The 27,500-nt window shown below is 41.4% G+C and overlaps 1 protein-coding gene across 1 annotated transcript in view; it reads left to right on the forward strand.

Annotated features, from left to right (window-relative positions):
• Positions 1–369: 369 nt before the first annotated feature.
• The window catches only part of LOC112241783, a 46,614-nt gene continuing 19,483 nt past the window's right edge, over positions 370–27,500 (forward strand). Inside the window, exons 1-36 of the mRNA XM_042313271.1 lie at positions 370–510; positions 602–720; positions 935–1,111; positions 1,227–1,258; positions 1,398–1,495; positions 1,602–1,630; positions 1,793–1,814; positions 1,926–1,953; positions 2,266–2,350; positions 2,937–3,083; positions 6,865–7,076; positions 7,977–8,077; positions 8,169–8,287; positions 8,500–8,676; positions 8,791–8,822; positions 8,962–9,059; positions 9,164–9,192; positions 9,355–9,376; positions 9,489–9,516; positions 9,851–9,935; positions 10,350–10,496; positions 14,111–14,322; positions 14,958–15,058; positions 16,332–16,450; positions 16,655–16,831; positions 16,928–16,959; positions 18,630–18,727; positions 19,395–19,417; positions 19,523–19,544; positions 19,741–19,768; positions 19,969–20,053; positions 21,064–21,210; positions 21,459–21,670; positions 24,308–24,411; positions 25,437–25,555; positions 25,882–26,037. Coding sequence (XP_042169205.1) covers positions 441–510; positions 602–720; positions 935–1,111; positions 1,227–1,258; positions 1,398–1,495; positions 1,602–1,630; positions 1,793–1,814; positions 1,926–1,953; positions 2,266–2,350; positions 2,937–3,083; positions 6,865–7,076; positions 7,977–8,077; positions 8,169–8,287; positions 8,500–8,676; positions 8,791–8,822; positions 8,962–9,059; positions 9,164–9,192; positions 9,355–9,376; positions 9,489–9,516; positions 9,851–9,935; positions 10,350–10,496; positions 14,111–14,322; positions 14,958–15,058; positions 16,332–16,450; positions 16,655–16,831; positions 16,928–16,959; positions 18,630–18,727; positions 19,395–19,417; positions 19,523–19,544; positions 19,741–19,768; positions 19,969–20,053; positions 21,064–21,210; positions 21,459–21,670; positions 24,308–24,411; positions 25,437–25,555; positions 25,882–26,037 — 3,492 coding nt within the window. The 5' untranslated portion in view covers positions 370–440. The remainder of the gene's footprint in view (positions 511–601; positions 721–934; positions 1,112–1,226; positions 1,259–1,397; positions 1,496–1,601; positions 1,631–1,792; positions 1,815–1,925; positions 1,954–2,265; positions 2,351–2,936; positions 3,084–6,864; positions 7,077–7,976; positions 8,078–8,168; positions 8,288–8,499; positions 8,677–8,790; positions 8,823–8,961; positions 9,060–9,163; positions 9,193–9,354; positions 9,377–9,488; positions 9,517–9,850; positions 9,936–10,349; positions 10,497–14,110; positions 14,323–14,957; positions 15,059–16,331; positions 16,451–16,654; positions 16,832–16,927; positions 16,960–18,629; positions 18,728–19,394; positions 19,418–19,522; positions 19,545–19,740; positions 19,769–19,968; positions 20,054–21,063; positions 21,211–21,458; positions 21,671–24,307; positions 24,412–25,436; positions 25,556–25,881; positions 26,038–27,500) is intronic.

Here is a 27,500-nt window from a genome sequence, read left to right on the forward strand (position 1 = left end):
GTTAACCCACCATTAAGGATGTGGCGCCCAGAGGGTTAACCCTCTAGAAACTAAGTGTTTTCTCAAGGATATTTACTGCCCTAACACATCATTTGTTTTCCTCAAGCTTTTTCATTCTCTATTTAAGAACATCTAGTGATATCTGAAACACAAGTCAAAAAAGTATTTGATGAAACATTAGAATTGTACCTTATTGCCATTACCTCAATGAAAAGGTCATCATTGCTTTCAATCCATTTTCTCCAGTCATTCTGAGCAGATTCTTTCGCAGTCGTCCTCTTCCCTTCTATCGAGTCCTGCTCAAACCGTTCAAACGCTAGAGCAACATTTCTAGGAAGATGCTCCCGGTAGAGGTCCCGCGCGGACCTCGTATCTAGAGCCTTAATGATTTATATTTCCTTTCTCACAGACTGAGGGAGTTCAGCAATCAATTCGACCAAATGGACCAGATGAGACAAGAGCTGGTGGTCAAATACTTCATCCAGCCCTTCCTGACCAAAAACTCCTCAGGTGTGGAAGATACCAACTAGAGTAAAAGCAGCAAACTGTTCCTCATCTTCATTTAACCTTTGACCTTAACCAATTGGTCTCCTCCCTCCAGACTCTGGCTGTGTGTCCAACTCTAACAGCAGTGTGGACTGGCTGCAGAAGAACCTGGGGCGGTTTTCAGTCCTGGTGTCCCTCAGCGACCTGTTGAAACTCAACACAGACTTCTCTCCTGTACGTCTCACTTTCTGCCGACTACGCCACTTTGTTTATACATACATATATTTTATTAAGGACACAATAAATGGGTTGTAAAGTATTCTAATTAAGTCTGTACATCAGTAATGTTTTCACAGATCAGTTCACCCAGGTTAAAATGTCAGTTTTTGATGTTGGAGGAGGTGTTTTGAATATTACAATCTCTCTCTTTCCACCTCTCTCCTTCCAGTTGTCAGCCCTGGAGGTTCTCTCTCCAAAACAGACAGCAGAGCTGGTGGTGTTGCCTCTTCCTGGTCTTCCAGGGAAAGATGTCATCATCAACACAGTGTTTGACTTCCTGTCTAAGTCACCAAAGGAGAGGAGACTCCCTGAGTTCCTGTACCACCTTTCCAGGCTGTCTGTGGTGGTAATGACCCCAAAGATTATTAGTAAACACCTTGTAAAGCTGTCTTTGATTTAACTGAAAAAAACATTGTAGTGTTGCTTCAATATGTTGATGTTAACTTCTATCATCTCCCCAGACTCCAGTCGGCTGCACGGTGTACCAGACCATGTAAGTCAAACTTGAGAGAATAGGTTGATTAGGCGATCCATGATATGCGGATCTAGTAATTGCATAAATATTCTCTATGTTCATGTGAAAAGATTAAAGAGACCAATCTTTTAAATTACATTGTTTTTGTTTTCTACAGTTTTGTGAGACTGTACCAAGCCATGTCAGCGTTGCCTCAAGAGATGGAGCCAATCATCTGGGCCAGTGTTTATGACCTCACAGAATCTGGACCAATGGGTGAGTCAGGAGCACTGTCTTTTTCTCAAATCAGATTCCAGATATAATGTTTTATTTATTTTTTTACTCAATTTAATCTCTTTGTACTTTGTTTTCATGTGAATAGATTGTTCTCTGGTACCAGTTAACCAACAGGCAAGTCAGTTCATTTATCATAAAAATGTTTCAAGATTGTGAAAGAACATTGTTCTTTATGCTTCTTATATTACCCTGAACTGAACATAGGAGGAATGGACAACAGTATGACTCTTCTCAGAGACTTTCCTTAATGATTATTTTGACTCTCTTTTTTTCTAGTGTCCAGTGTCATCACACAATGGTAAATTTAGTTTAGTAAACAACAACTTGATACTGTACCCCATTCTTTATCCCAGAACTGCACATTTAATTTAATTAAAAATATCCTTATTTTTCTTTTTATCTCTCTCAGCAACAAGAGTCTGTGCCGGAGTTGACAGGTACAGTAAGACATTTTTTAGACCAGACTAGTGTTGCAACATTCTTGTAACTGTCCCAAAATTCATATATATATATATATATATATATATATATATATGTTTTATTCCTGGTTGGAAGATGTAAAGAATAAGGAGGAAATAATCAAGTTATCTGGAATCTTCCAAACTGTTTTTCTGAAAAGTTGGGCGTTTTGGGAAACATCCCAGAATTCTGCAAACCTAGTCCATCCAAATGATTGAAACACACGGATCCTGATTGTGAGAGTTGGTTGTGAGTTTGACACTGATACTTCTGTCTTACCCGTGTTAAAGCTCGGCTCTACAACAGCTCTTGGACTCTGGGATCTCGACGGGACGTCTATGTGACTTCAGCATCAAACAATACGCCTGCTCACAGGTCTGGGTTGAACTGTCTTGAGACAATCATGTTTGTACTTATATATTACTGGCTTTGTGCTTATAGCCTTTGGCTTTCTGTATTTACGAGTCACAGAAGAAAACACTACATTTAACGTTTGGATTAGTTATATTGGGGTGGCAGGGTAGCATAGTGGTTAGAGTGTTGGACTAGGAACCGGAAGGTTGTAAGTTCAAACCCCCGAGCTGACAGGGTACTAATCTGTCGTTCTGCCCCTGAACAGGCAGTTAAACCCACTGTTCCTAGGCCGTCATTGAAAATAATCATTTGTTCTTAACTGACTTGCCTCGTTAAATAAAGGTAAAATAAATAAATAAACATTCACTGGTGGTTCATGTTAACCAGTGGAAAGTGACGTGTGGTTGAGCGGTTACAGTCGCTGACCCCGGCACATGTGTCATGTATGTCAGAGTCGGTTCAAATCTACACTTGACCATCTCTTCAATAAAGTCAAAAAACATCCAAAAGGACTAGGACTGCACCTGCTGCACTCCCTAAAAGGTTGAAACAATGTGCAATGGAATGGAAGAAGTATTAGTGGCTAAAGGACTTATCTTTCCCACAGCTGAAAGACCTCACAGCTGAGAAACTGGTCACACTGCTGAAATGTAAACTATCAGAGAACAACACAGACTCCAAAGAGACCTGGAAGCTGTTCTTCACTAAAGCTTCTGCAGTTCTGGATCAGGCTCTTGTGCTTCTCTCCAACCAGGTACGTCTGATTCTGAAAACATTGCGGGTGTCCTTACCAATGTCGACTTAACCAATTTCTCAGCCCTAGAGTTTCCGAATAGAGCATAAAAATTTAACAATTGTGTTCAAGGCCAGAAATGGTTTAGGATTGGCCTAGTTTGAGGTTAAAGTTCAAGTAAGTATGTGGTGTATCGGGTCAGGGTTTGCCAAACCTTGAAGTAACCAACCACATCTCTTCCTCCCCAGTCTGAGCCTGTGATTGGCCCAGTATAGGTTCAGGGAACGAATTGATTGGCCCAATTTGTTTTCATAAACACATTCATTTTCCATTTTAAATGAATATCTGCTGCTGATGGGATGACTTCTCTATAAGCTGAGTGACCTCACTGTGTGTACCAGACAGGGCAGAGTAACTAGTAATAGTATATATATAGTAATGAATATCTGCTGCTGATGGGATGACTTCTCTAAGTGAGTGACCGTACGGTGTGCGTGGACACCTGAGAGAACCATCAGACTCAGACTGTGACATCTACCATCCCACTATCAGATTACTATGGTGGCAATTTATCCTCTTAGTTTTGGTCCCCAAACTTTTTATCTGACATCACCCACTGATTAGGTATTGTCCTCATAATGGCAGGTAGCCTAGTGGTTAGAGTGTACAGGGTAGCCATAGTGGGTAGAGTGTAGGTCCTCACATGTAGCCTAGTGGGTAGAATGTAGGCGGCAGGTAGCTCTAAGTGGTTAGGTCCTCAGGGGTACCATGTCCCCTAAATGGTTAGGTCCTTATACACATTGGCAGGTATTACTTTCAGGGTGGGAGTTTTGGCCCAGTTGGGGTCACAGGTCACCTAGTGGCAGCTGGTTCTGAAGGAGCTGGCAGGTCCCCTTAGTGTTAGACCCACATCAGGTAATCATCAGCTGATTGCATGTGGTTTTTGAATTGTTGATTGGGGTTTGTCAAGGTATCCAATGTTTTTAGATTTATTTGGCATTTAGCCTAGTGGTTAGAGTGTAGGGGCGGCAGGTAGCCTAGTGGGTAGAGTGTAGGGCTGCTGATGGGAACTTCCAGACTTCTTAGGTAGCCTGGTGGTTAGAGTGTAGGGGCGGCAGGTATCCCCTTCAGATTAGGGTGGTAGCCTAGTGGTTAGAGTGTAGGGGCGGCAGGTACCTAGTGGTTAGAGTGTAGGGGCGGCAGTTAGCCTAGTGGTTAGAGTGTTGGGGCGGCAGGTAGCCTAGTTGAGTCTCAGGGGCACAGTACTTCTGGTGTAGAGTGGAGGGGCGGCAGGTAGCCTGGTGGTTAGAGTGTAGGGGCGGCAGGTAGCCTAGTGGTTAGAGTGTAGGGGCGGCAGGTAGCCTAGTCCTTAGAGTTGTCAGCCCTGGCAGGTTAGCCTCCAAAACAGTGGGTAGAGCTGGTGGGGGCGGCCTCTTCCTGGTCTTAGGGAAAGATGTCATCATAGCACAGTGGTTGAGAGTCACCAAAGGGGAGGCAGGTAGCCTGAGTGGTTAGAGTGTAGGGGCTGGAGGTAGCCTGGTGGTTAGAGTTAGTAAACACAAGTTCTAGCCTAGTGGTTAGAGTGTATTGGGGCTTTATCAGGTAGTAGTGTGTTATAGTGTAGGGGTGGCAGGTGCCTGAAGTGGTTAGACTGTGATGTCAGGTAGCCTGGTCTTAGCCATGTAGGGTTATAATCTCGGCAGGTAGCCAGTGGGTAGAGTGTAGGGGGTGGCAGGTAGCCTGGTCCTTAGAGTGTTCTTCCAGGTTTTAGTGGTTAGAGTGTATCCGGCAGCCAGTGGTTAGAGTTCTACACCTGCATTGCTTGCCTGTTTGGGGTTTTAGAGTGTGGGGTGGCACAGCCTAGTGAGGTTAGAGTGTAGGGGTATCAGGTAGCCTATTTTATTTGGTCCTTTTTAGAGTGTAGGGGTGGCAGGTAGACCTAGTGGTTAGAGCGTTTGGCCAAGTAACCGATGAAAGGTTGCTGAATCAAATGACCCCGAGCTGACAAGGTAAAAATCTGTCGTTCTGCCCCTGAACAAGACTTGTAACCCATTGTTCCCCGGAGGCTGTCATTGTAAATAAGAAATTGTTCTTAATTGACTTGCCTGGTTAAATAACGGTTACATTTTAAAAAACGTTTATTCAAAAAAATCTAACCAAATACACTGACTGTTTAAATCAAAACAACCAACACTGTTACCGTAATTGCTGGACTATTAAGCGCACCTGAATATAAACCGCACCCACTGAATTATTAAAAAATATGTATTTTGTACATAAATAAGCCGCACATGTCTATAAGCCGCAGGTGCCTACCGGTACATTGAAACAAATGAACTTTACACAGCCTTTAAACGAAACACGGCTTGTAACAAACATTAAACAGCAGCCTACCAAGAAAGTCATTGGTCACCATCTTCCTCCTCCTGTGCACTGAAACCACTGAAGTCATCTCCTTCAGTGTCGGAGTTGAATAGCCTCAGAATTGCTTCATCCGATGTTGGATCGTTTTCATTGTCGCTGACTACTTTAATCCGGAGGCAAATACCCCGCTGAGCTCATGCTAACCCCTTCAACACGCAGCAGTCCAGCCTTTCCAAACCCGTTGATGATAGTGGATTTTTTGACAATGCTCCACGCTGTCAGGACCCACTGGCAGACTTGACCATAAGTTGCTCTTCGCCTGCGGCCCGTTTTAGTGAAGGATTTCTCCCCACTTGTCATCCAAGACTCCCACTGAACAAGGAGCGCCACCTTAAATGCACGATTTACACTGATGTAGTGGCTGCAGATATTTGGGCCATCGGCTTTTTCTTCCCTCTGAAAGCCTTTGTTGTCTTTCTGCACTGAGTCAGTTCCTCACGCTGCTGTTTCCAACGTCTTATCATCGACTCATTAAGGCTAAGCTCCCGTGCAGCAGTCTCTTTTTCCTTTTCCAACAGCCAGATCGATCGTCTTCAACTTGAAAGCTGCATCATATGCATTTCTCACGTGTCTTTGCCATGATCTAGGGTGACAAAATTACTACCGTAATCAGAATGATGGGAAGTTTGAGCGCGCTCGATTTACATCACATTATGTGTCGGTGCTCAGTTTTTTGGCGGCATGAATCTTGTGAAAGTGGGAAAAATGGTGACGGTCCATAAATTAGCAGCGTCATTGTATAAACCGCGAGGTTCAAAGCGTGGGAATAAAGTAGCGGCTTATAGTCCGGAAATTACGGTAACCTGAAGAATCTAAATCTTCTGAATGATTGAAAACCCCAGTCCGGTAGGCTACACAACTCAAGTAAAACACAGTCTGTCTACAATGGATTTGGTCACAATGACCCAGGAAATTACATTTTTGTTACTCAACCAGTAAAGTGATGATTGGACAAAAAAAAAGTAAAGCCTATGATTGGTCAGAAAAAAAAGCAATTTTACAAGCATCTGAATTCTGAAAGTCCCTGAAAGACGTATCTATTAGAACAGGGATAGTTCTAGGCTTCTGAACTGAAGGAGAGGCAACTCATCAATTCAGTCACAACAGATAAGAGGTATTTTCAGAATAAAACAATATGAATAAACACATTAGTGAACCAGTGATTTGTAACTTTCCAATCGGTTTTCTGACCGATGCACTAGTATCTTAAACATTTGAACAGGGAACGAATGCTTATTGGTGAATCGTTACATCTCTATTAGCCATAGAATAACGTTCTGACTCAAGGTTAACCAACACCTTTTAATATAGAAGTAGCGTTTTACAAAGACTGGCCCATCTTGGAAGTTCTCATTGAATCACATCTCTTCCTCCCCAGTCCAAACCTGTGATTGGTCCAGCAGTATCGCAGGCGCTGGATGTGATTGGAGAGATCCGGGTCAACAGGCTGACTGAGGATCAGCTGAGAGACAGTGATGTCATCAGGAAGTGGTTCTCTGGCCGTCTGAGAGTGTTCCTGCCGTCTGCATCAGGAGTGTTTCTGCACTGCCTCAGCACCAAGAACCTCAGCTGTGACTCGTATCAACAGATGTATGTTTTATAACCGCCTCGTAACACTGGGTCCTCATAATTTAGGTCCTCATTATTTAGGTCCTCATAATTTAGGTCCTCATAATTTAGGTCCTCATAATTTAGGTCCTCATAATTTAGGTCCTCATTAGCTATACAACATTTGACAGAGGTATATCAAAGAATATTTTATATACCATGTCATCTTGACAATACCCCTCAAGGGGGACTCTGTTTGTCTCAGCAATTAGTAGCAGATATTGGTGCGTTCAGCTGACTGAGAGGAATCCAATACAATTTCCTGGATATTTCTAGGTCAAACACAAGGGGAGAAATCATGGGTTGGGGTCAGGGGTTAACCCACCATTAAGGATGTGGCGCCCAGAGGGTTAACCCTCTAGAAACTAAGCGTTTTCTCAAGGATATTTACTGCCCTAACACATCATTTGTTTTTTCATTCTCTATTTAAGAACATCTAGTGGTATCTGAAACACATGTCAATATAGTATTTGATGAAACATTAGAAGTGTACCTTATTGCCATTACCTCAATGAAAGCACTAAATATCACAGTTGAAATGTCTAATTGGGTAATGCCAAATTTCAGTCAGAAGGAAGTGTGGTTTAAAGTGTTGGAAATGCAGCAGAAATGTATTGGAAAGGTCAGGAAAACATCAGGGAAGATCTTTAGGCAATAAATGTGCATGATCTTCTGTGTAGAAGAAAAGGTCATCATTGCTTTCAATCCATTTTCTCCAGTCATTCTGAGCAGATTCTTTCGCAGTCGTCCTCTTCCCTTCTATCGAGTCCTGCTCAAACCGTTCAAACGCTAGAGCAACATTTCTAGGAAGATGCTCCCGGTAGAGGTCCCGCGCGGACCTTGTATCTAGAGGCTTAATGATTTATATTTCCTTTCTCACAGACTGAGGGAGTTCAGCAATCAATTTGACCAAATGGACCAGATGAGACAAGAGCTGGTGGTCAAATACTTCATCCAGCCCTTCCTGACCAAAAACTCCTCAGGTATGGAAGATAGCAACTAGAGTAAAAGCAGGAAACTGTCCCTCAACTTCATTTCATCTTTGACCTTAACCAATTGGTCTCCTCCCTCCAGACTCTGGCTGTGTGTCCAACTCTAACAGCAGTGTGGACTGGCTGCAGAAGAATCTGGGGCGGTTTTCAGTCCTGCTGTCCCTCAGCGACCTGCTGAAACTCAACACAGACTTCTCTCCTGTACGTCTCACCTTCTGCCGACTACGCCACTTTGTTTATACATACATATATTTTATTAAGGACACAATAAATGGGTTGTAAAGTATTCTAATTAAGTCTGTACATCAGTAATGTTTTCACAGATCAGTTCACCCAGGTTAAAATGTCAGTTTTTTATGTTGGAGGAGGTGTTTTGAATATTACAATCTCTCTTTCCACCTCTCTCCTTCCAGTTGTCAGCCCTGGAGGTTCTCTCTCCAAAGCAGACAGCAGAGCTGGTGGTGTTGCCTCTTCCTGGTCTTCCAGGGAAAGATGTCATCATCAACACAGTGTTTGACTACCTGACTAAGTCACCAAAGGAGAGGAGACTCCCTGAGTTCCTGTACCACCTTTCCAGGCTGTCTGTGGTGGTAATGACCCCAAAGATGATTAGTAAACCCCTTGTAAAGCTGTCTTTGAGTTAACTGAAAAAACATTGTAGTGTTGCTTCAATATGTTGATGTTAAATTCTATCATCTCCCCAGACTCCAGTCGGCTGCACGGTGTACCAGACCATGTAAGTCAAACTTGAGAGAATAGGTTGATTAGGCGATCCATGATATGCGGATCTAGTAATTGCATAAATATTCTCTATGTTCATGTGAAAAGATTAAAGAGACCAATCTTTTAAATGACATTGTTTTTGTTTTCCACAGTTTTGTGAGGCTGTACCAAGCCATGTCAGCGTTGCCTCAAGAGATGGAACCAATCATCTGGGCCAGTGTTTATGACCTCACAGAATCTGCACCAATGGGTGAGTCAGGAGCTGTCTTTTTCTCAAATCAGATTCCAGATATAATTTTTATTCTATTTTTTTTCTCAATTTAATCTCTTTGTATTTTGTTTTCATGTGAATAGATTGTTCTCTGGTACCAGTTAACCAACAGGCAAGTCAGTTCATGTATCATAAAAATGTTTCAAGATTGTGAAAGAACATTGTTCTTTATGCTTCTTATATTACCCTGAACTGAACATAGGAGGAATGGACAACAGTATGACTCTTCTCAGAGACTTTCCTTAATGATTATTTTGTCTCTCTTGTTTTCCAGTGTCCAGTGTCATCACACAATGGTAAATTTAGTTTAGTAAACAACAACTTGATACTGAACCCCCATTCTTTATCCCAGAACTGCACATTTAATTTAATTAAAAATATCCTTATTTTTCTTTTTATCTCTCTCAGCAACAAGAGTCTGTGCCGGAGTTGACAGGTACAGTAAGACATTATTCAGACCAGACTAGTGTTGCAACATTCTTGTACCAGACTAGTGTTGCAACATTCTTATAACTATCCCAAAATTATATATATATATATATATATATATATATATGTTGTATTCCTGGTTGGAAGATGTAAAGAATAAGGAGGAAATAATCAAGTTATCTGGAATCTTCCAAACGTTTTTTCTGAAAAGTTGGGCGTTTTGGGAAACTTCCCAGAATTCTGCAAACCTAGTCCATCCAAATGATTGAAACACACGGATCCTGATTGTGAGAGTTGGTTGTGAGTTTGACACTGATACTTCTGTCTTACCCGTGTTATAGCTCGGCTCTACAACAGCTCTTGGACTCTGGGATCTCGACGGGACGTCTATGTGACTTCAGCATCAAACAATACGCCTGCTCACAGGTCTGGGTTGAACTGTCTTGAGACAATAATGTTTGTACTTATATATTACTGGCTTTGTGCTTATAGCCTTTGGCTTTCTGTATTTACGAGTCACAGAAAATAAACTTAACTTAACATTTTGATTCGTTATAATCATTCACTGGTGATTTATTTGAAGTACAATGGAAAGTGACTTGTTTGGTCCAGCGGTTACCACGGCACCCATGTGTCGTTTTTGTCAGAGTCGTCATGGAGTCTCATCTGACCCACTGCCCTTTGAACCCCTCCCCCTCTCCCTTGTCATTCCAAAACTACCTCTTCATTAAAGCAAAAAAACGACATAAGATCGGAGTGGGAGTGCACCTGCTGCACTCCTTAAAAATGAACATGCAATGGAAGTAGTTATAGTGGCTAAAATATTTATCTTTTCTTCAGTTGAAAGACCTCACAGCTGAGAGCCTGGTCACACTGCTGAAATGTAAACTATCAGAGAACAACACAGACTCCAAAGAGACCTGGAAGCTGTTCTTCACTAAAGCTTCTGCAGTTCTGGATCAGGCTCTTGTGCTTCTCTCCAACCAGGTACGTCTGATTCTGAAAACACTGTGGCTAATCCGAGAGTTTCCAAATAGATTTGGAAACGTTTCGGTAAGGATGTGGTGTATCGGGTCAGGGTTTGCCAAACCTTGAAGTAACCAACCACATCTCTTCCTCCCCAGTCTGAGCCTGTGATTGGCCCAGTATAGGTTCAGGGAACGAATTGATTGGCCCAATTTGTTTTCATAAACACATTCATTTTCCATTTTAAATTAATATCTGCTGCTGATGGGATGACTTCTCTAAGCTGAGTGACCGTACGATGTGTGTAGACAGGGCAGAGTAACTAGTAATAGTATATATATAGTAATGAATATCTGCTGCTGATGGGATGACTTCTCTAAGGTGAGTGACCGTACGGTGTGCGTGGACACCTGAGAGAACCATAGGCCAGACTGAGCATCTACCATCCCACTATCAGATTAGGGATGGTGGCAATTTATGCTTTTTGGCCCAAACTTTTTATCTGACATCACCCACTGATTAACATTGGGGTGGCAGGTAGCCTAGTGGTTAGAGTGTAGGGGCGGCAGGTAGCCTAGTGGGTAGAGTATAGGTAGCCCAGTGGTTAGAAATAGGGGCGGCAGGTAGCCTAGTGGTTAGAAACCAGGGGGGCAGGTAGCCTAGTGGTTAGAGTGTAGGGGCGGCAGGTAGCCTAGTGGTTAGAGTGTAGGGGTGGAGGTAGCCTAGTGGGTAGAGTGTAGGGATGGCAGGTAGCCTAGTGGTTAGAGTGTAGGGGCGGCAGGTAGCCTAGTGGGTAGAGTGTAGGGGTGGCAGGTAGCCTGAGTGGTTAGAGTGTATGGGGTGGCAGGTAGCCTAGTGGGTAGAGTGTATGGGGTGGACAGGTAGCCTAGTGGTTAATAGGGTGGCAGGTATATATAGAGTGTAGGGGCGGCAGGTAGCCTGTGCTGAGTGTAGGGGATGACTTAGTGGTTAAGTGTGGGTGCAGGTAGCCTAGTGGTAGAGTGTGCGTGGACACCTGAGAGTTAGAGTGTATAGGCCAGGCCTGAGCATCTACCATCCCACTATCAGATTAGGGATGGTGGCAGGTTGGCAAATGAACTTTACACAGGTGCCTAGTTTTGGCCCAAACTAGTTTTATAGCCTGGGACATCACGGCACTGATTAGCCTAGTTAGAGTGGGTGGCAGGTAGCCTAGTGGTTAGAGTGTAGGGGTGGCAGGTAGCCTGGTGGTTAGAGTGTAGGGTGGGAGGCAGGTAGCCTAGTGGTTAGAGTGTAGGGGTGGCAGGTAGCCTAGTGGTTAGAGTGTAGGGGTGGCAGGTAGCCTAGTGGTTAGAGTGTAGGGGTGGCAGGTAGCCTAGTGGTTTGGGTGGAGGTAGCCTAGTGGTAGAGTGTAGGGGAGGCAGGTAGCCTAGTGGTTAGAGTGTAGGGGTGGCAGGTAGCCTAGTGGTTAGAGTGTAGGGGTGGCAGGTAGCCTGGTGGTTAGAGTGTAGGGGTGGCAGGTAGCCTAGTGGTTAGAGTGTAGGGGAGGCAGGTAGCCTGGTGGTTAGAGTGTAGGGGTGGCAGGTAGCCTAGTGGTTAGAGTGTAGGGGTGGCAGGTAGCCTAGTGGTTAGAGTGTAGGGGTGGCAGGTAGCCTAGTGGTTAGAGTGTAGGGGTGGCAGGTAGCCTAGTGGTTAGAGTGTAGGGGTGGCAGGTAGCCTAGTGGTTAGAGTGTAGGGGAGGCAGGTAGCCTAGTGGTTAGAGTGTAGGGGAGGCAGGTAGCCTAGTGGTTAGAGTGTAGGGGCGGCAGGTAGCCTAGTGGGTAGAGCGTTTGGCCAAGTAACCGAAAGGTTGCTGAATCAAATCCCCGAGCTGACAAGGTAAAAATCTGTCGTTCTGCCCCTGAACAAGACTTGTAACCCATTGTTCCCGGTAGGCTGTCATTGTAAATAAGAAATTGTTCTTAATTGACTTGCCTGGTTAAATAACGGTTACATTTTAAAAAACGTTAAAAAATCTAACCAAATACACTGACTGTTTAAATCAAAACAACCAACACTGTTACCGTAATTGCTGGACTATTAAGCGCACCTGAATATAAACCGCACCCACTGAATTATTAAAAATATGTATTTTGTACATAAATAAGCCGCACATGTCTATAAGCCGCAGGTGCCTACCGGTACATTGAAACAAATGAACTTTACACAGCCTTTAAACGAAACACGGCTTGTAACAAACATTAAACAGTAGCCTACCAAGAAAGTCATTGGTCACCATCTTCCTCCTCCTGTGCACTGAAACCACTGAAGTCATCTCCTTCAGTGTCGGAGTTGAATAGCCTCAGAATTGCTTCATCCGATGTTGGATCGTTTTCATCGTCGCTCTCCTCACTTTCATCCGGAGGCAAATACCCCGCTGAGCTCATGCTGCCCCTTCAACACGCAGCAGTCCAGCCTTTCCAAACCCGTTGATGATAGTGGATTTTTTGACAATGCTCCACGCTGTCAGGACCCACTGGCAGACTTGACCATAAGTTGCTCTTCGCCTGCGGCCCGTTTTAGTGAAGGATTTCTCCCCACTTGTCATCCAAGACTCCCACTGAACAAGGAGCGCCACCTTAAATGCACGATTTACACTGATGTCGAGTGGCTGCAGATACTTTGGGCCATCGGCTTTTCTTCCCTCTGAAAGCCTTTGTTGTCTTTTTGCACTGAGTCAGTTCCTCACGCTGCTGTTTCCAACGTCTTATCATCGACTCATTAAGGCCAAGCTCCCGTGCAGCAGCTCTCTTTCCTTTTCCAACAGCCAGATCGATCGCCTTCAACTTGAAAGCTGCATCATATGCATTTCTCCGTGTCTTTGCCATGATGTGGGTGACAAAATTACTACCGTAATCAGAATGATGGGAAGTTTGAGCGCGCTCGATTTACATCACATTATGTGACGGTGCTCAGTTTTTTGGCGGCATGAATCTTGTGAAAGCGGGAAAAATCCATAAATTAGCAGCGTCATTGTATAAACCGCGAGGTTCAAAGCGTGGGAATAAAGTAGCGGCTTATAGTCCGGAAATTACGGTAACCTGAAGAATCTAAATCAATTCTGAATGATTGAAAACCCCAGTCCGGTAGGCTACACAACTCAAGTAAAACACAGTCGTCTACAATGGATTTGGTCACAATGACCCAGGAAATTACATTTGTTGTTACTCAACCAGTAAAGCCGATGATTGGACAAAAAAAAAAGTAAAGCCTATGATTGGTCACAAAAAAAAAGCAATTTTACAAGCATCTGAATTCTGAAAGTCCTGTGTAGACGTATCTATTAGAACAGGGATAGTTGGATAGGCTTCTGAACTGAAGGAGAGGACGCATCAATTCAGTCACAACAGATAAGAGGTATTTTCAGAATAAAACAATATGAATAAACACATTAGTGAACCAGTGATTTGTAACTTTCCAATCGGTTTTCTGACCGATGCACTAGTATCTTAAACATTTGAACAGGGAACGAATGCTTATTGGTGAATCGTTACATCTCTATTAGCCATAGAATAACGTATGCTGACTCCAAGGTTAACCAACACCTTTTAATATAGAAGTAGCATACAAAGACTCCATCTTGGAAGTTCTCACCAATCACATCTCTTTCTCCGCAGTCCAAGCCTGTGATTGGTCCAGCAGTATCCCAGGCGCTGGATGTGATTGGAGAGATCCGGGTCAACAGACTGACTGAGGATCAGCTGAGAGACAGTGATGTCATCAGGAAGTGGTTCTCTGGGCGTCTGAGAGTGTTTCTGCCATCTGCATCAGGAGGATTTCTGCACTGCCTCAGCACCAAGAACCTCAGCTGTGACTCTTACCAAGCTGTGTAAGTGGTTACTATTTCGGTTTAGGACCTTTCTTAGTGTGTCAGGTTGTCATAAAGTATCCCTTGGGTCCTCACAAAGTTAGATCCTTGTAACACAGGTATTAGGTCCTCATAATGTAGGTATTAGATCCTCACAAAGTTAGGTCCTCACAGAGTTAGGTCCTTGTAACACAGGTATTAGGTCCTCATAATGTAGGTATTAGGTCCTCATAATGTAGGTATTAGGTCCTCATAATGTAGGTATTAAGTCCTCATAATGTAGGTATTAGGTCCTCATAATGTAGGTATTAGGTCCTCATAATGTAGGTATTAGGTCCTCATAATGTAGGTGTTAGGTCCTCATAATGTAGGTATTAGGTCCTCATAATGTAGGTATTAGGTCCTCATAATGTAGGTATTAGGTCCTCATAATGATGTGTCCCCATATTGATAAATCCTCCTAAAATATTCAGTGACATTCTGAAAAGCACTCTGACTTCTTCCTCATCAATCTACACAGGATAACCCACGACGACAAAGCAAAAACAGAAATACTTTATTTACATAAGTATTCAAACCCGTTGCTATGAGATTTGAAAGCTAAGATGCATCCTGTTTTCATTGATCACTCTTGAGATGTTTTCTACATCTTTCAGGGTGAAGGAGTTTGGAGCCCAGTTTGATCACATGAACCTAGAGCAGCAGCAGCTGGTTCTGAAGGAGCTGGTCGTCCCCTTCCTGTCTCGACCCACATCAGGTAATCATCAGCTGATTGGATGTTTGTTTTTGATCAGCTGTCACAACGTTTTTTTTCATGAGTTGTTTATTATCTTTTTTATTGAACTTTTATTTAACGAGTCAGTTAAGAACAAACTCTTATTTACAATGACAGGCTACCAAAAGGCAAAAGGCCTCCTGCGGGGACGGGGGCCTGGGATTAAAAATAACAAATAAATACTATATAAATATAGGACAAAACACTCATGACAACAAGAGAGACAACACAGTGTGTCTTGCGGCAGGTATATAGAGATGACCAGTTTACAGAGGAGTATAGAGTGCGGTGATGTGTCCTGTAAGGAGCATTGGTGGCAAATCTGATGGCCGAATGGTAAAGAACATCTAGCTGCTCGAGAGCACCCTTACCTACTGATCTATAAATGATGTCTCCGTAATCTAGCATGGGTAGGATGGTCATCTGAATCAGGGTTAGTTTGGCAGGTGGGGTGAAAAAGGAGTGATTACAATAGAGGAAACCAAGTCTAGATTTAACTTTAGCCTGCAGCTTTGATATGTGCTGAGAGAAGGACAGTGCACCGTCTAGCCATACTCCCAACTACTTGTATGAGGTGACTACCTCAAGCTCTAAACCCTCAGAGGTAGTAATCACACCTGTGGGGAGAGGGGCATTCTTCTTACCAACCCACATGACCTTTGTTTTGGAGGTGTTCAGAACAAGGTTGAGGGTAGAGAAAGCTAGTTGGACATTAAGAAAGCTTTGTTGTAGAGTCTTTAACACAACATCTGGGGAGGGGCCAGCTGAGTATAAGACTATCATCTGCATAAATAAATGGATGAGAAGAGCTTCCTGACAGGCTGCCTGAAACAGCAGATTTTTGTACACTGTTGATGTAAATTGAGAAGAGCTTGGGGCCTAGGATTGAGCCTTGGGGTACTCCCTTGCTGAGTCTAAGGCTGTATAATATGCATATACAGTGGGGAGAACAAGTATTTGATACACTGACGATTTTGCAGGTTTCCCTACTTACAAAGCATGTAGAGGTCTGTAATTTTTTATCATAGGTACATTTCAACTGTGAAAGACGGAATCTAAAACAAAAATCCAGAAAATCGCATTGTATGATTTTTAAGTAATTAATTTGCATTTTATTGCATGCTCATCTTCCTGTTTATAGTTAGTGATATATAAAAACATTCTACAATGTAGACCTGCATATTTGGTTTCGACCAATTGAATGTTTGTGTTTTGATGTTTATGTCTGTATGTTAATAACCCCCCTTCCCTCCAGACTCTGGCTGTGTGTCCAACTCTAACAGCAGTGTGGACTGGCTGCAGAAGAACCTGGGGCGGTTTTCAGTCCTGGTGTCCCTCAGCGACCTGTTGAAACTCAACACAGACTTCTCTCCTGTATGTCTCACTTTCTGCCGACTACGCCATCACAATTATGCATAGATATTTGTCCTTGTAATGTGTTAAAGGGGTGTTTTGATGCCCTATTGGAAAAAAATTATAGAAACCTGAGTCTCTATATCAGAAACATGTTTTTGACTCATCTGATAGAGAATTTTTGGTTTATTAGGTTTGATAACCTTCTTGTCTCCTCCCTTCCAGTTGTCATCCCTGGAGGTTCTCTCTCCAAAACAGACAGCAGAGCTGGTGGTGTTGCCACTTCCTGGTCTTCCAGGGAAAGATGTCATCATCAACACAGTGTTTGACTACCTGACTGAGTCACCAAAGGAGAGGAGACTCCCTGAGTTCCTGCAACAACTTGTCAGCCTGACCAAACAGGTACATCTCTCGTCTGTCCTTGTCTACAAAAATACAGTCTTACAGATAATCATGGATTCAAACCAAATACTAACCTTAAACTTTTTCTGTCTTTAGGAAAATATCCCTTGTGCCTCCTACAAGATCATGTAAGTAGTACTGTACCCATAGATAGGGTGTCCACCCACTCTGCTCAGAATGGGTGAAAACGTGCTTCGGTGATAAAAATGTATCTTTCTTATGTTACGAAAAAACATTTTACCGAGAAAAATATGATTCTTTATATTCTGAATCGTTCAGTGGGGTCTTTCTCTAACGTATAATTAACATTATATCCAAACAGGTTTGTAACCTAATACAGTGTCTTCAGAAAGGATTCACACCCCTTGACTTTTCCCACATTTTGCTCTGTTACAAAGTGGAATTTAAAATAGATTTCATTGTCATTTTTTTTTCTGTCAACGATCTGCACAGAATACTCTGTAATGTCAAAGTGGATGAAAAAATTCCAACATTTGTCCCCAAAAATTATGAAAAATAAAACACTGATATACAGTATCTTGATTAGATAAGTATTCAACCCCTCTGAGCCAATACATCACCTTTGATAGATAAGTATTCAACCCCTCTGAGCCAATACATGTTAGAATCACCTTTGGCAGCGATTACAGCTGTGAGTCTTTCTGGGTAAGTCTCTAAGAGCTTTACACACCTGGATTGGTAGTGATTACAGCTGTGAGTCTTTCTGGGTAAGTCTCTAAGAGCTTTCCACACCTGGATTGGTAGTGATTACAGCTGTGAGTCTTTCTGGGTAAGTCTCTCAGAGCTTTCCACACCTGGATTGGGCAACATTTGCCCATTATTCTTTAAAAAAAAAATTCTAGTTGTTTGTTGATCGTTGCTAGACAACCATTTTCAGGTGTTGCCTTAGATTTTCAAGCAGATTTAACAACAAAACACTGGAACTCGGCCTCAAGGGAACATTTACCGTGTTCTTGGTAAGGAACTCCAGTGTAGATTTGGCTTTGTGTTTTAGGTTATTGTCCAGCTGAAAGGTCGATTTCTATCTTACCTCAATATTGTTTTATATTGACCCACTGTAATGGTGATACAGTGAATTATAAGTTAAATAATCTGTCTGTAAACAATTGTTGGAAAAATTACTTGTGTCATGCACAAAGTAGATGTCCTAACCGACTTGCCAAAACTATAGTTTGTTAACAGGACATTTGTGGAGTGGTTGAAAAACGAGATTTAATGACTCCAACCTAAATGTATGTAAACCTCCGACTTCATCTGCACATCAGGTTTTGACCATTGTTTTTGTACATTGTTTTTGTTAAAAGCGTATCTCCACAATTATTTTACCCATTGGTCAAAAGATGCGTTTTTGATTGGTCTTCCTACCATAGATGTTTCTAATGACAACTGCATCTCTTCCACGTGAAGACATCCCATGAGGACATCCCATGAGGACATCCCATGAATGACCAATTTTGTGTCGGAAATGGCACCCTATTCCCTACATAGTGCACTACTTTTTGGCTCCCTATTCCCTACATAGTGCACTACTTTTGATCAGAATGGCACCCTATTCCCTACATAGTGCACTACTTTTGACCAGAATGGCACCCTATTCCCTATGTAGTGCAACCCACCCCAACTCACGCCCTGACCAACCTAAAACAAAGACATAACAAAAGAACTAAGGTCAGAACGTGACATATGTAGGGAATAGGGTGCCACTTGGGATATACCCATGTCAAAATAGAACTTAAAAACTCTCCTGTTGTTGTTGTTGTTGTTGTTGTTTATTTAGTTTCGCCAGACTGGACCAGGCCGTACCCACTGTTACCATGGAGATAGAGTCCGCCCTCACCTCCAGCAAGACGGCTTTACTACAGACCGTCCCATCAGGTGAGAGACGGGTTTTCATCAACAACACTGGATTCAATTGGCTGAGTCTATTTCCTGTGTCGTGCAATACTATTGAACAGGACCCTTAGGGAGCACCGTATTGGTTCCAGAGTATTCTGGCCCGTATATTGAACAGGACCCTTAGGGAGCACCGTATTGGTTCCAGAGTATTCTGGCCCGTATATTGAACAGGACCCTTAGGGAGCACCGTATTGGTTCCAGAGTATTCTGGCCCGTATATTGAACAGGACCCTTAGGGAGCACCGTATTGGTTCCAGAGTATTCTGGCCCGTATATTGAACAGGACCCTTAGGGAGCACCGTATTGGTTCCAGAGTATTCTGGCCCGTATATTGAACAGGACCCTTAGGGAGCACCGTATTGGTTCCAGAGTATTCTGGCCCGTATATTGAACAGGACCCTTAGGGGAGCACCGTATTGGTTCCAGAGTATTCTGGCCCGTATATTGAACAGGACCCTTAGGGAGCACCGTATTGGTTCCAGAGTATTCTGGCCCGTATATTGAACAGGACCCTTAGGGAGCACCGTATTGGTTCCAGAGTATTCTGGCCCGTATTTATTTTATTTATTTTTCTTCGTGTTAAACATGTTATGAAGAATCACCTTTACTGCCTGACATCTTACATGTTTTATTTTCCCCCTCACAGGTTGCATTGTATACAGTGGAGAGGTGAGTATCTGGTTTGAGTTCTGTCTTACAGGCTGATGTGACTGTGTGATTTATCTGGACACTGCAAAGCAGATTGGAACTCATTATATTTCATCTTTCCCTCAGTGCAATGTCACCCCAGTTAATGGTAAGATATATTGTGTGATATATATATATATATATATATATATATATATATATATATATATATATATATATATATATTAATTCACCAAACATTGATTATTATCTTATTCAATTGATTTCATAGTGATCAATAATTCCTTGCATTCCATTGATTATTATTCAGAAATAACTAATTGTTCGTGATGTATTGTTTACAGAGACAAAGGTTTGTGCGGGTGTCAACAGGTGAGTTATTCAAAGATCATTTCTGTTTGCTTCTGTTTGTTTTGTGTTTAAACGTTTAAACAAAAACAACAACAACAACATCTGTTAATTTGCGTTAATTGGTGACATGGTCTCAAACCTTTTCTAATGCTGCTTTTCACGCCTCCTCTTTCCATCATATGTCCAACAACCATCTGAATATCTGTTGTTGATTCCTTCAGCACTGCTCTACAGGGTCGCCTTGACAACGGGCAGATCAGCGGAGTCCTCTGTGATTTCGGCGTCGATGTTTACGCTTGTGGCTCGGTACGAAGAATTCTTCACAACTGTCACGTTTCTGTTCAATTATTATTATTTTTTTTTCTAGTTGAACCACCGCAGAAGTGACACAGATGTTCTTGTTTTTTGATTTGGTCTGACTTTTTGTTTGTTTTCTTGTTTCTTTGCTCTCTACTGTAAAGCGTCTCTGGGTCCTTGAAAAGCGATGTATTATTATTATTATTATATATTATTATTATATATTATTAGATATATAAATCTCATGTATTATTATTATTATATATTATTATATATTATTATTATTATTATATATTATTAGATATATAAATCTCATGTATTATTATAATTATATATTATATATTATTATTATATATTATTAGATATATAAATCTCATATATTATTATAATTATATATTATATATTATTATTAGATATTATTATATATATTATTATATATTATTATTATTATTATATATTATTAGATATATAAATCTCATATATTATTATAATTATATATTGTATATTATTATTAGATATTATTATATATATTATTATATATTATTATTATTATTATTATATATTATTAGATATATTAATCTCATATATTATTATAATTATATATTATATATTATTATTAGATATTATTAGATATATTATTATATATTATTATTATTATTATATATTATTAGATATATAAATCTCATATATTATTATAATTATATATTATATATTATTATTAGATATTATTAGATATATAAATCTCATGTATTATTATTATTATATATTATTATTATATATTATTATATATTATTATTATATATTATTATTATATATTATTATTATTATTATATATTATTAGATATATAAATCTCATATATTATTATATATTATTATTATATATTATTATTATATATTATTATTATATATTATTAGATATATAAATCTCATGTATTATTATTATTATTATTATATATATTATATATATTATATGATATTGTACATGTTTTTTCTCTTTCTGTCCCTTCTTTACCCTCCAGCTGTCTATGTTGACATCGGAAAACTTGGTGAGCCTGTTGAAGTGTAAGCTGTCTGGTAACACCAGCCACTCAGCACAGATCTGGAAGCTGTTCTTCTCTAAGGTCTCGGTGGTCCTGAACTCAGCCCTGGATCTCTTCTCCAACACCGTGAGATAAAACTCTTTATCTATTCATATCACACTTAATCTGTACATATAAATGACTAATTATTACTGTATGTAGGTCTCCACTTTTGATCTGGCTTTTCTTTGGTTGTATTTTCCTACAAAGAAAAGGAGACATTATTTTCATACTACCAGTAGATCTGCCAGGGTCCCACATATTATTGTGAACGCCGACATTCAGTCATTTCCTGATCGTGAAATCGTTGTTTATTTTTAAACCATGTTCTCCAGACACTAGACCCCAGCTCTCCAGCAGTGTCCCAGGCCCTGGATGCTATACGAGAGGTAAGGCTAGACAGCTTCAGCCTGGCTAGTCTCAGAGATGAGAAAATCATCAACCTCTGGTTCAACACCAGACTGCGTCCCTTCCTACCTGCCGTCTCCACTGACTTCCTGTCCTGCCTCGGCACCAAGAACTTCAGCTGCTCCACCTACCAGACCACGTACGTATTAACGTTACTGTATATAATATAATCTACCAGACCATGTTATAATATCACCTACCAGACCATGTTATAATATCACCTACCAGACCATGTTATAATATCACCTACCAGACCATGTTATAATATCACCTACCAGACCATGTTATAACATCACCTACCAGACCATGTTATAATATCACCTACCAGACCATGTATAACCATTACTATATATAATATAATATCACCTACCAGACCATGTTATAATATCACCTACCAGACCATGTTATAATATCACCTACCAGACCATGTTATAATATCACCTACCAGACCATGTTATAATATCACCTACCAGACCATGTTATAATATAACATCACCTACCAGACCATGTAATAATATCACCTACCAGACCATGTTATAATATCACCTACCAGACCATGTTATATTATCACTTACCAGACCATGTTATAATATCATCTACCAGACCATGTTATAACATCATCTACCAGACCATGTTATAATATCACCTACCAGACCATGTTATAATATCACCTACCAGACCATGTTATAATATCACCTACCAGACCATGTTATAATATCACCTACCAGACCATGTTATAACATCACCTACCAGACCATGTTATAACATCACCTACCAGACCATGTTATAACATCACCTACCAGACCATGTTATAACATCACCTACCAGACCATGTTATAATATAACATCACCTACCAGACCATGTAATAATATCACCTACCAGACCATGTTATAATATCACCTACCAGACCATGTTATAATATCACCTACCAGACCATGTTATAACATACCAGACCATGTTATAACATCACCTACCAGACCATGTTATAATTTCACCTACCAGACCATGTATAACCATTACTATATATAATATAATATCACCTACCAGACCATGTTACAACATCACCTACCAGACCATGTTATAATATCACCTACCAGACCATGTTATAATATCACCTACCAGACCATGTATAACCATGTATAACCATTACTATATATAATATAACATCACCTACCAGACCATGTTATAATATCACCTACCAGACCATGTTATAATATCACCTACCAGACCATGTTATAATATCACCTACCAGACCATGTATAACCATTACTATATATAATATAACATCACCTACCAGACCATGTTATAATATCACCTACCAGACCATGTTATAATATCACCTACCAAACCATGTTATAATATTACCTACCAGACCATGTTATAACATCACCAACCAGACCATGTTATAATTTCACCTACCAGACCATGTATAACCATTACTATATATAATATAATATCACCTACCAGATCATGTTACAACATCACCTACCAGACCATGTTATAATATCACCTACCAGACCATGTTATAATATCACCTACCAGACCATGTATAATATTACTATATATAATATAACATCACCTACCAGACCATGTTATAATATCACCTACCAGACCATGTTATAATATCACCTACCAGACCATGTTATAATATCACCTACCAGACCATGTATAACCATTACTATACCATGTTATAATATCACCTACCAGACCATGTTATAACATCACCTACCAGACCATGTTATAATATCACCTACCAGACCATGTTATAATATCACCTACCAGACCATGTTATAATATCACCTACCAGACCTACCAGACCATGTTATAATATCACCTACCAGACCAGTTATAACATCATGTTATATCACCTACCAGACCATTACCAGACCATGTTATAATATCACCAGACCATGTATAACCATTACTATATGTTATAATATCACCTACCAGACCATGTTATAACATCACCTACCAGACCATGTTATAACATCACCTACCAGACCATGTTATAACATCACCTACCAGACCATGTTATAATATCACCTACCAGACCATGTTATAATATCACCTACCAGACCATGTTATAACATCACCTACCAGACCATGTTATAATATCACCTACCAGACCATGTTATAATATCACCTACCAGACCATGTTATAACATCACCTACCAGACCATGTTATAATATCACCTACCAGACCATGTTTATAACCATCACCTACCCAGACCATGTTATAATATCACCTACCAGACCATGTTATAATATCACCTACCAGACCATGTTATAATATCACCTACCAGACCATGTTATAATATCACCTACCAGACCATGTTATAATATCACCTACCAGACCATGTTATAATATCACCTACCAGACCATGTTATAATATCACCTACCAGACCATGTTATAATATCACCTACCAGACCATGTTATAATATCACCTACCAGACCATGTTATAATATCACCTACCAGACCATGTTATAATATCACCTACCAGACCATGTTATAATATCACCTACCAGACCATGTTATAATATCACCTACCAGACCATGTTCTATGTACAAAAGATGTTGTAATTTCTAAACGGTTCACCCGATACAGATGCAAATATCCTCAGATTTAAACCAGATTGTCTGCACTTTAAAAATAAATCTCCAAATCCTGGTCTGCTGCATCAACAACTCTTCACTGTGGAGATGATGGAGTTGTGTCCAAGAGATTTGCTTTGCAGCGATAATAACCTCTAACCCCTTTGTCTTTTCCCTCAGCGTTCAGATCCTGAGCAGCCACCACTCAGCCATGGACCAGTCCAGACAGATATCAGTCTATACTACCTTCATAGAGGTCTTTCTTTCCAGGAACAACACAGCAGGTACTGACAATAGGAACTGAGCCTCAGCAGGTACTGACCAATAGGAACTGAGTCTCACCAGGTACTGACCAATAGGAACTGAGTCTCACCAGGTACTGACCAATAGGAACTGAGCCACAGCTGGTACTAACCAATAGGAACTGAGCCTCAGCAGGTACTGACCAATAGGAACTGAGCCACAGCCGGTACTGACCAATAGGAACTGAGTCTCACCAGGTACTGACCAATAGGAACTGAGCCACAGCTGGTACTAACCAATAGGAACTGAGCCTCAGCAGGTACTGACCAATAGGAACTGAGCCACAGCCGGTACTGACCAATAGGAACTGAGCCACAGCCGGTACTGACCAATAGGAACAGAGCCACAGCCGGTACTGACCAATAGGAACTGAGCCACAGCTGGTACTAACCAATAAAAACTGAGCCTCATCAGGTATCAAATCAAATCAAATCAAATGACACTGTTACTGACCAATAGAGTGCTGGGCCTGAAGGCCAGAGGGCAGATTACTTTTTCTATAGGCCCTGTTCCAAAGTAATGCCTTGTAGGGAAGAGGGGGCCATTTCAGACACAGCTGTTGTCAGTCAAACTGCTGTGTAAATAACACAAACACACTTCTGTAAGTGTTATCTGGAGAGTTACTATGGGATCTTCAATAGACACTGAATAGGCACTGAAACACCAGCAGGGACTTTTCTCTGACTGTGTTGTCTAAATGTGTTGTCTAAATGTGTTCTCTAAATGTGTTCTCTCTAAATGTGTTGTCTAAATGTGTTGTCTAAATGTGTTCTCTCTAAATGTGTTGTCTAAATGTGTTGTCTAAATATGTTGTCTAAATGTGTTCTCTCTAAATGTGTTGTCTAAATGTGTTCTCTCTAAATGTGTTGTCTAAATGTGTTCACTCTAAATGTGTTTCTCTAAATGTGTTGTCTAAATGTGTTCTCTCTAAATGTGTTGTCTAATTGTGTTGTCTAAATGTGTTGTCTGTGTGTTCTCTCTAATTGTGTTGTCTGTGTGTTCCCAGACCCCAGCTGTAGCTCTGACACCCTGAACAGTGGAGACTGGCTGCTGAAGAACTTCAGAGGATTCTCTGCCTTCGCCTCCTTCAAGGACATGCAGAGACTACTGGCCACCTTCTCTGTGGTAACTGTCTGTTGTCCTGTTGTCCTGTGGCAATAGTCTGTAATAATGTCTGTTGTTGTGTCTGTACTGCAGATGGATCTGTTACACCAGCTAACAGTGATAGTGTCTGTAATAATGTTTTGTCTGTAGTTATAATGAGAGTTGTGTCTGTACTGCAGATGGATCTGTTACACCAGCTCACAGTGATAGTGTCTGTAATAATGTTGTCTGTGGTTATAATGTGAGCTGTGCGTGTGCTGCAGACGGAGGCCCTGCCCCAGCTCACAGTGATAGTGTCTGTAATAATGTTGTCTGTGGTTATAATGTGAGCTGTGTCTGTGCTGCAGACGGAGGCCCTGCCCCAGCTCACAGTGAGACAGTTGGCAGAGGTGTCCTCTAGTCCAGACCAGCTCAGCTCTGCTGCAGACGTCACCATGCTGATGAACTACGTACCCAACAGCCTCTTCACTGACTTCTTCACTGACTTCTCTCTGGCCATCACCGTGAGACAAGCTCATCATCATGTCTGTCTGTCTGTCTGTCTGTCTGTCTGTCTGTCTGTCTGTCTGTCTGTCTGTCTGTCTGTCTGTCTGTCTGTCTGTCTGTCTGTCTGTCTGTCTAGTCTCCATCACCGTGAGACAAGCTCATCTGTCTGTCTGTCTGTCTGTCTGTCTGTCTGTCTGTCTGTCTGTCTGTCTGTCTGTCTGTCTGTCTGTCTGTCTGTCTGTCTGTCTGTCTGTCTGTCTGTCTGTCTGTCTGTCTGTCTGTCTGTCTGTCTGTCTAGTCTCCATCACCGTGAGACAAGCTCATCTGTCTGTCTGTCTGTCTGTCTGTCTGTCTGTCTGTCTGTCTGTCTGTCTGTCTGTCTGTCTGTCTGTCTGTCTAGTCTCCATCACCGTGAGACAAGCTCATCTGTCTGTCTGTCTGTCTGTCTGTCTGTCTGTCTGTCTGTCTGTCTGTCTGTCTGTCTGTCTGTCTGTCTGTCTGTCTGTCTGTCTGTCTGTCTGTCTGTCTGTGTAGTCTCCATCACCGTGAGACAAGCTCATCTGTCTGTCTGTCTGTCTGTCTGTCTGTCTGTCTGTCTGTCTGTCTGTCTGTCTGTCTGTCTGTCTGTCTGTCTGTCTGTCTGTCTGTCTGTCTAGTCTCCATCACCGTGAGACAAGCTCATCTGTCTGTCTGTCTGTCTGTCTGTCTGTCTGTCTGTCTGTCTGTCTGTCTGTCTGTCTGTCTGTCTGTCTGTCTGTCTGTCTGTGTAGTCTCCATCACCGTGAGACAAGCTCATCTGTCTGTCTGTCTGTCTGTCTGTCTGTCTGTCTGTCTGTCTGTCTGTCTGTCTGTCTGTCTGTCTGTCTGTCTGTCTGTCTGTGTAGTCTCCATCACCGTGAGACAAGCTCATCTGTCTGTCTGTCTGTCTGTCTGTCTGTCTGTCTGTCTGTCTGTCTGTCTGTCTGTCTGTCTGTCTGTCTGTCTGTCTGTCTGTCTGTGTAGTCTCCATCACCGTGAGACAAGCTCATCTGTCTGTCTGTCTCTGTCTGTCTGTCTGTCTGTCTGTCTGTCTGTCTGTCTGTCTGTCTGTCTGTCTGTCTGTCTGTCTGTCTGTCTGTATGTATGTATGTATGTCTGTCTGTGTAGTCTTTATCACCATGAGACAAGATATTATATGGTTTGTCCCATATGACACCCTATTCCCTATATATATTATATTTGTTTACAAATATGGAATTTAGGATCCTGTCTGTCATTTGAGGGGATCATGTCTGTCAATAGTTTGTCATTTGAGGGGATCCTGTCTGTCAGGGGATCCTGTCTGTCAATAGTTTGTCATTTGAGGGGATCCTGTCTGTCAATAGTTCAAAAGGTTTGTTTGGGTCTGAAGATGGACTATAATTCAACTGTCTTCCATTATCTGTTTCTCTCTCTCTGCTACCCATCCTCTTCCTCTCTTACCTTTCCTGTCCCTTCCTCC

Source organism: Oncorhynchus tshawytscha, unplaced genomic scaffold (genome assembly GCF_018296145.1).
Source record: "Oncorhynchus tshawytscha isolate Ot180627B unplaced genomic scaffold, Otsh_v2.0 Un_contig_68_pilon_pilon, whole genome shotgun sequence".
NCBI classification, from domain to species: Eukaryota; Metazoa; Chordata; class Actinopteri; order Salmoniformes; family Salmonidae; genus Oncorhynchus; species Oncorhynchus tshawytscha.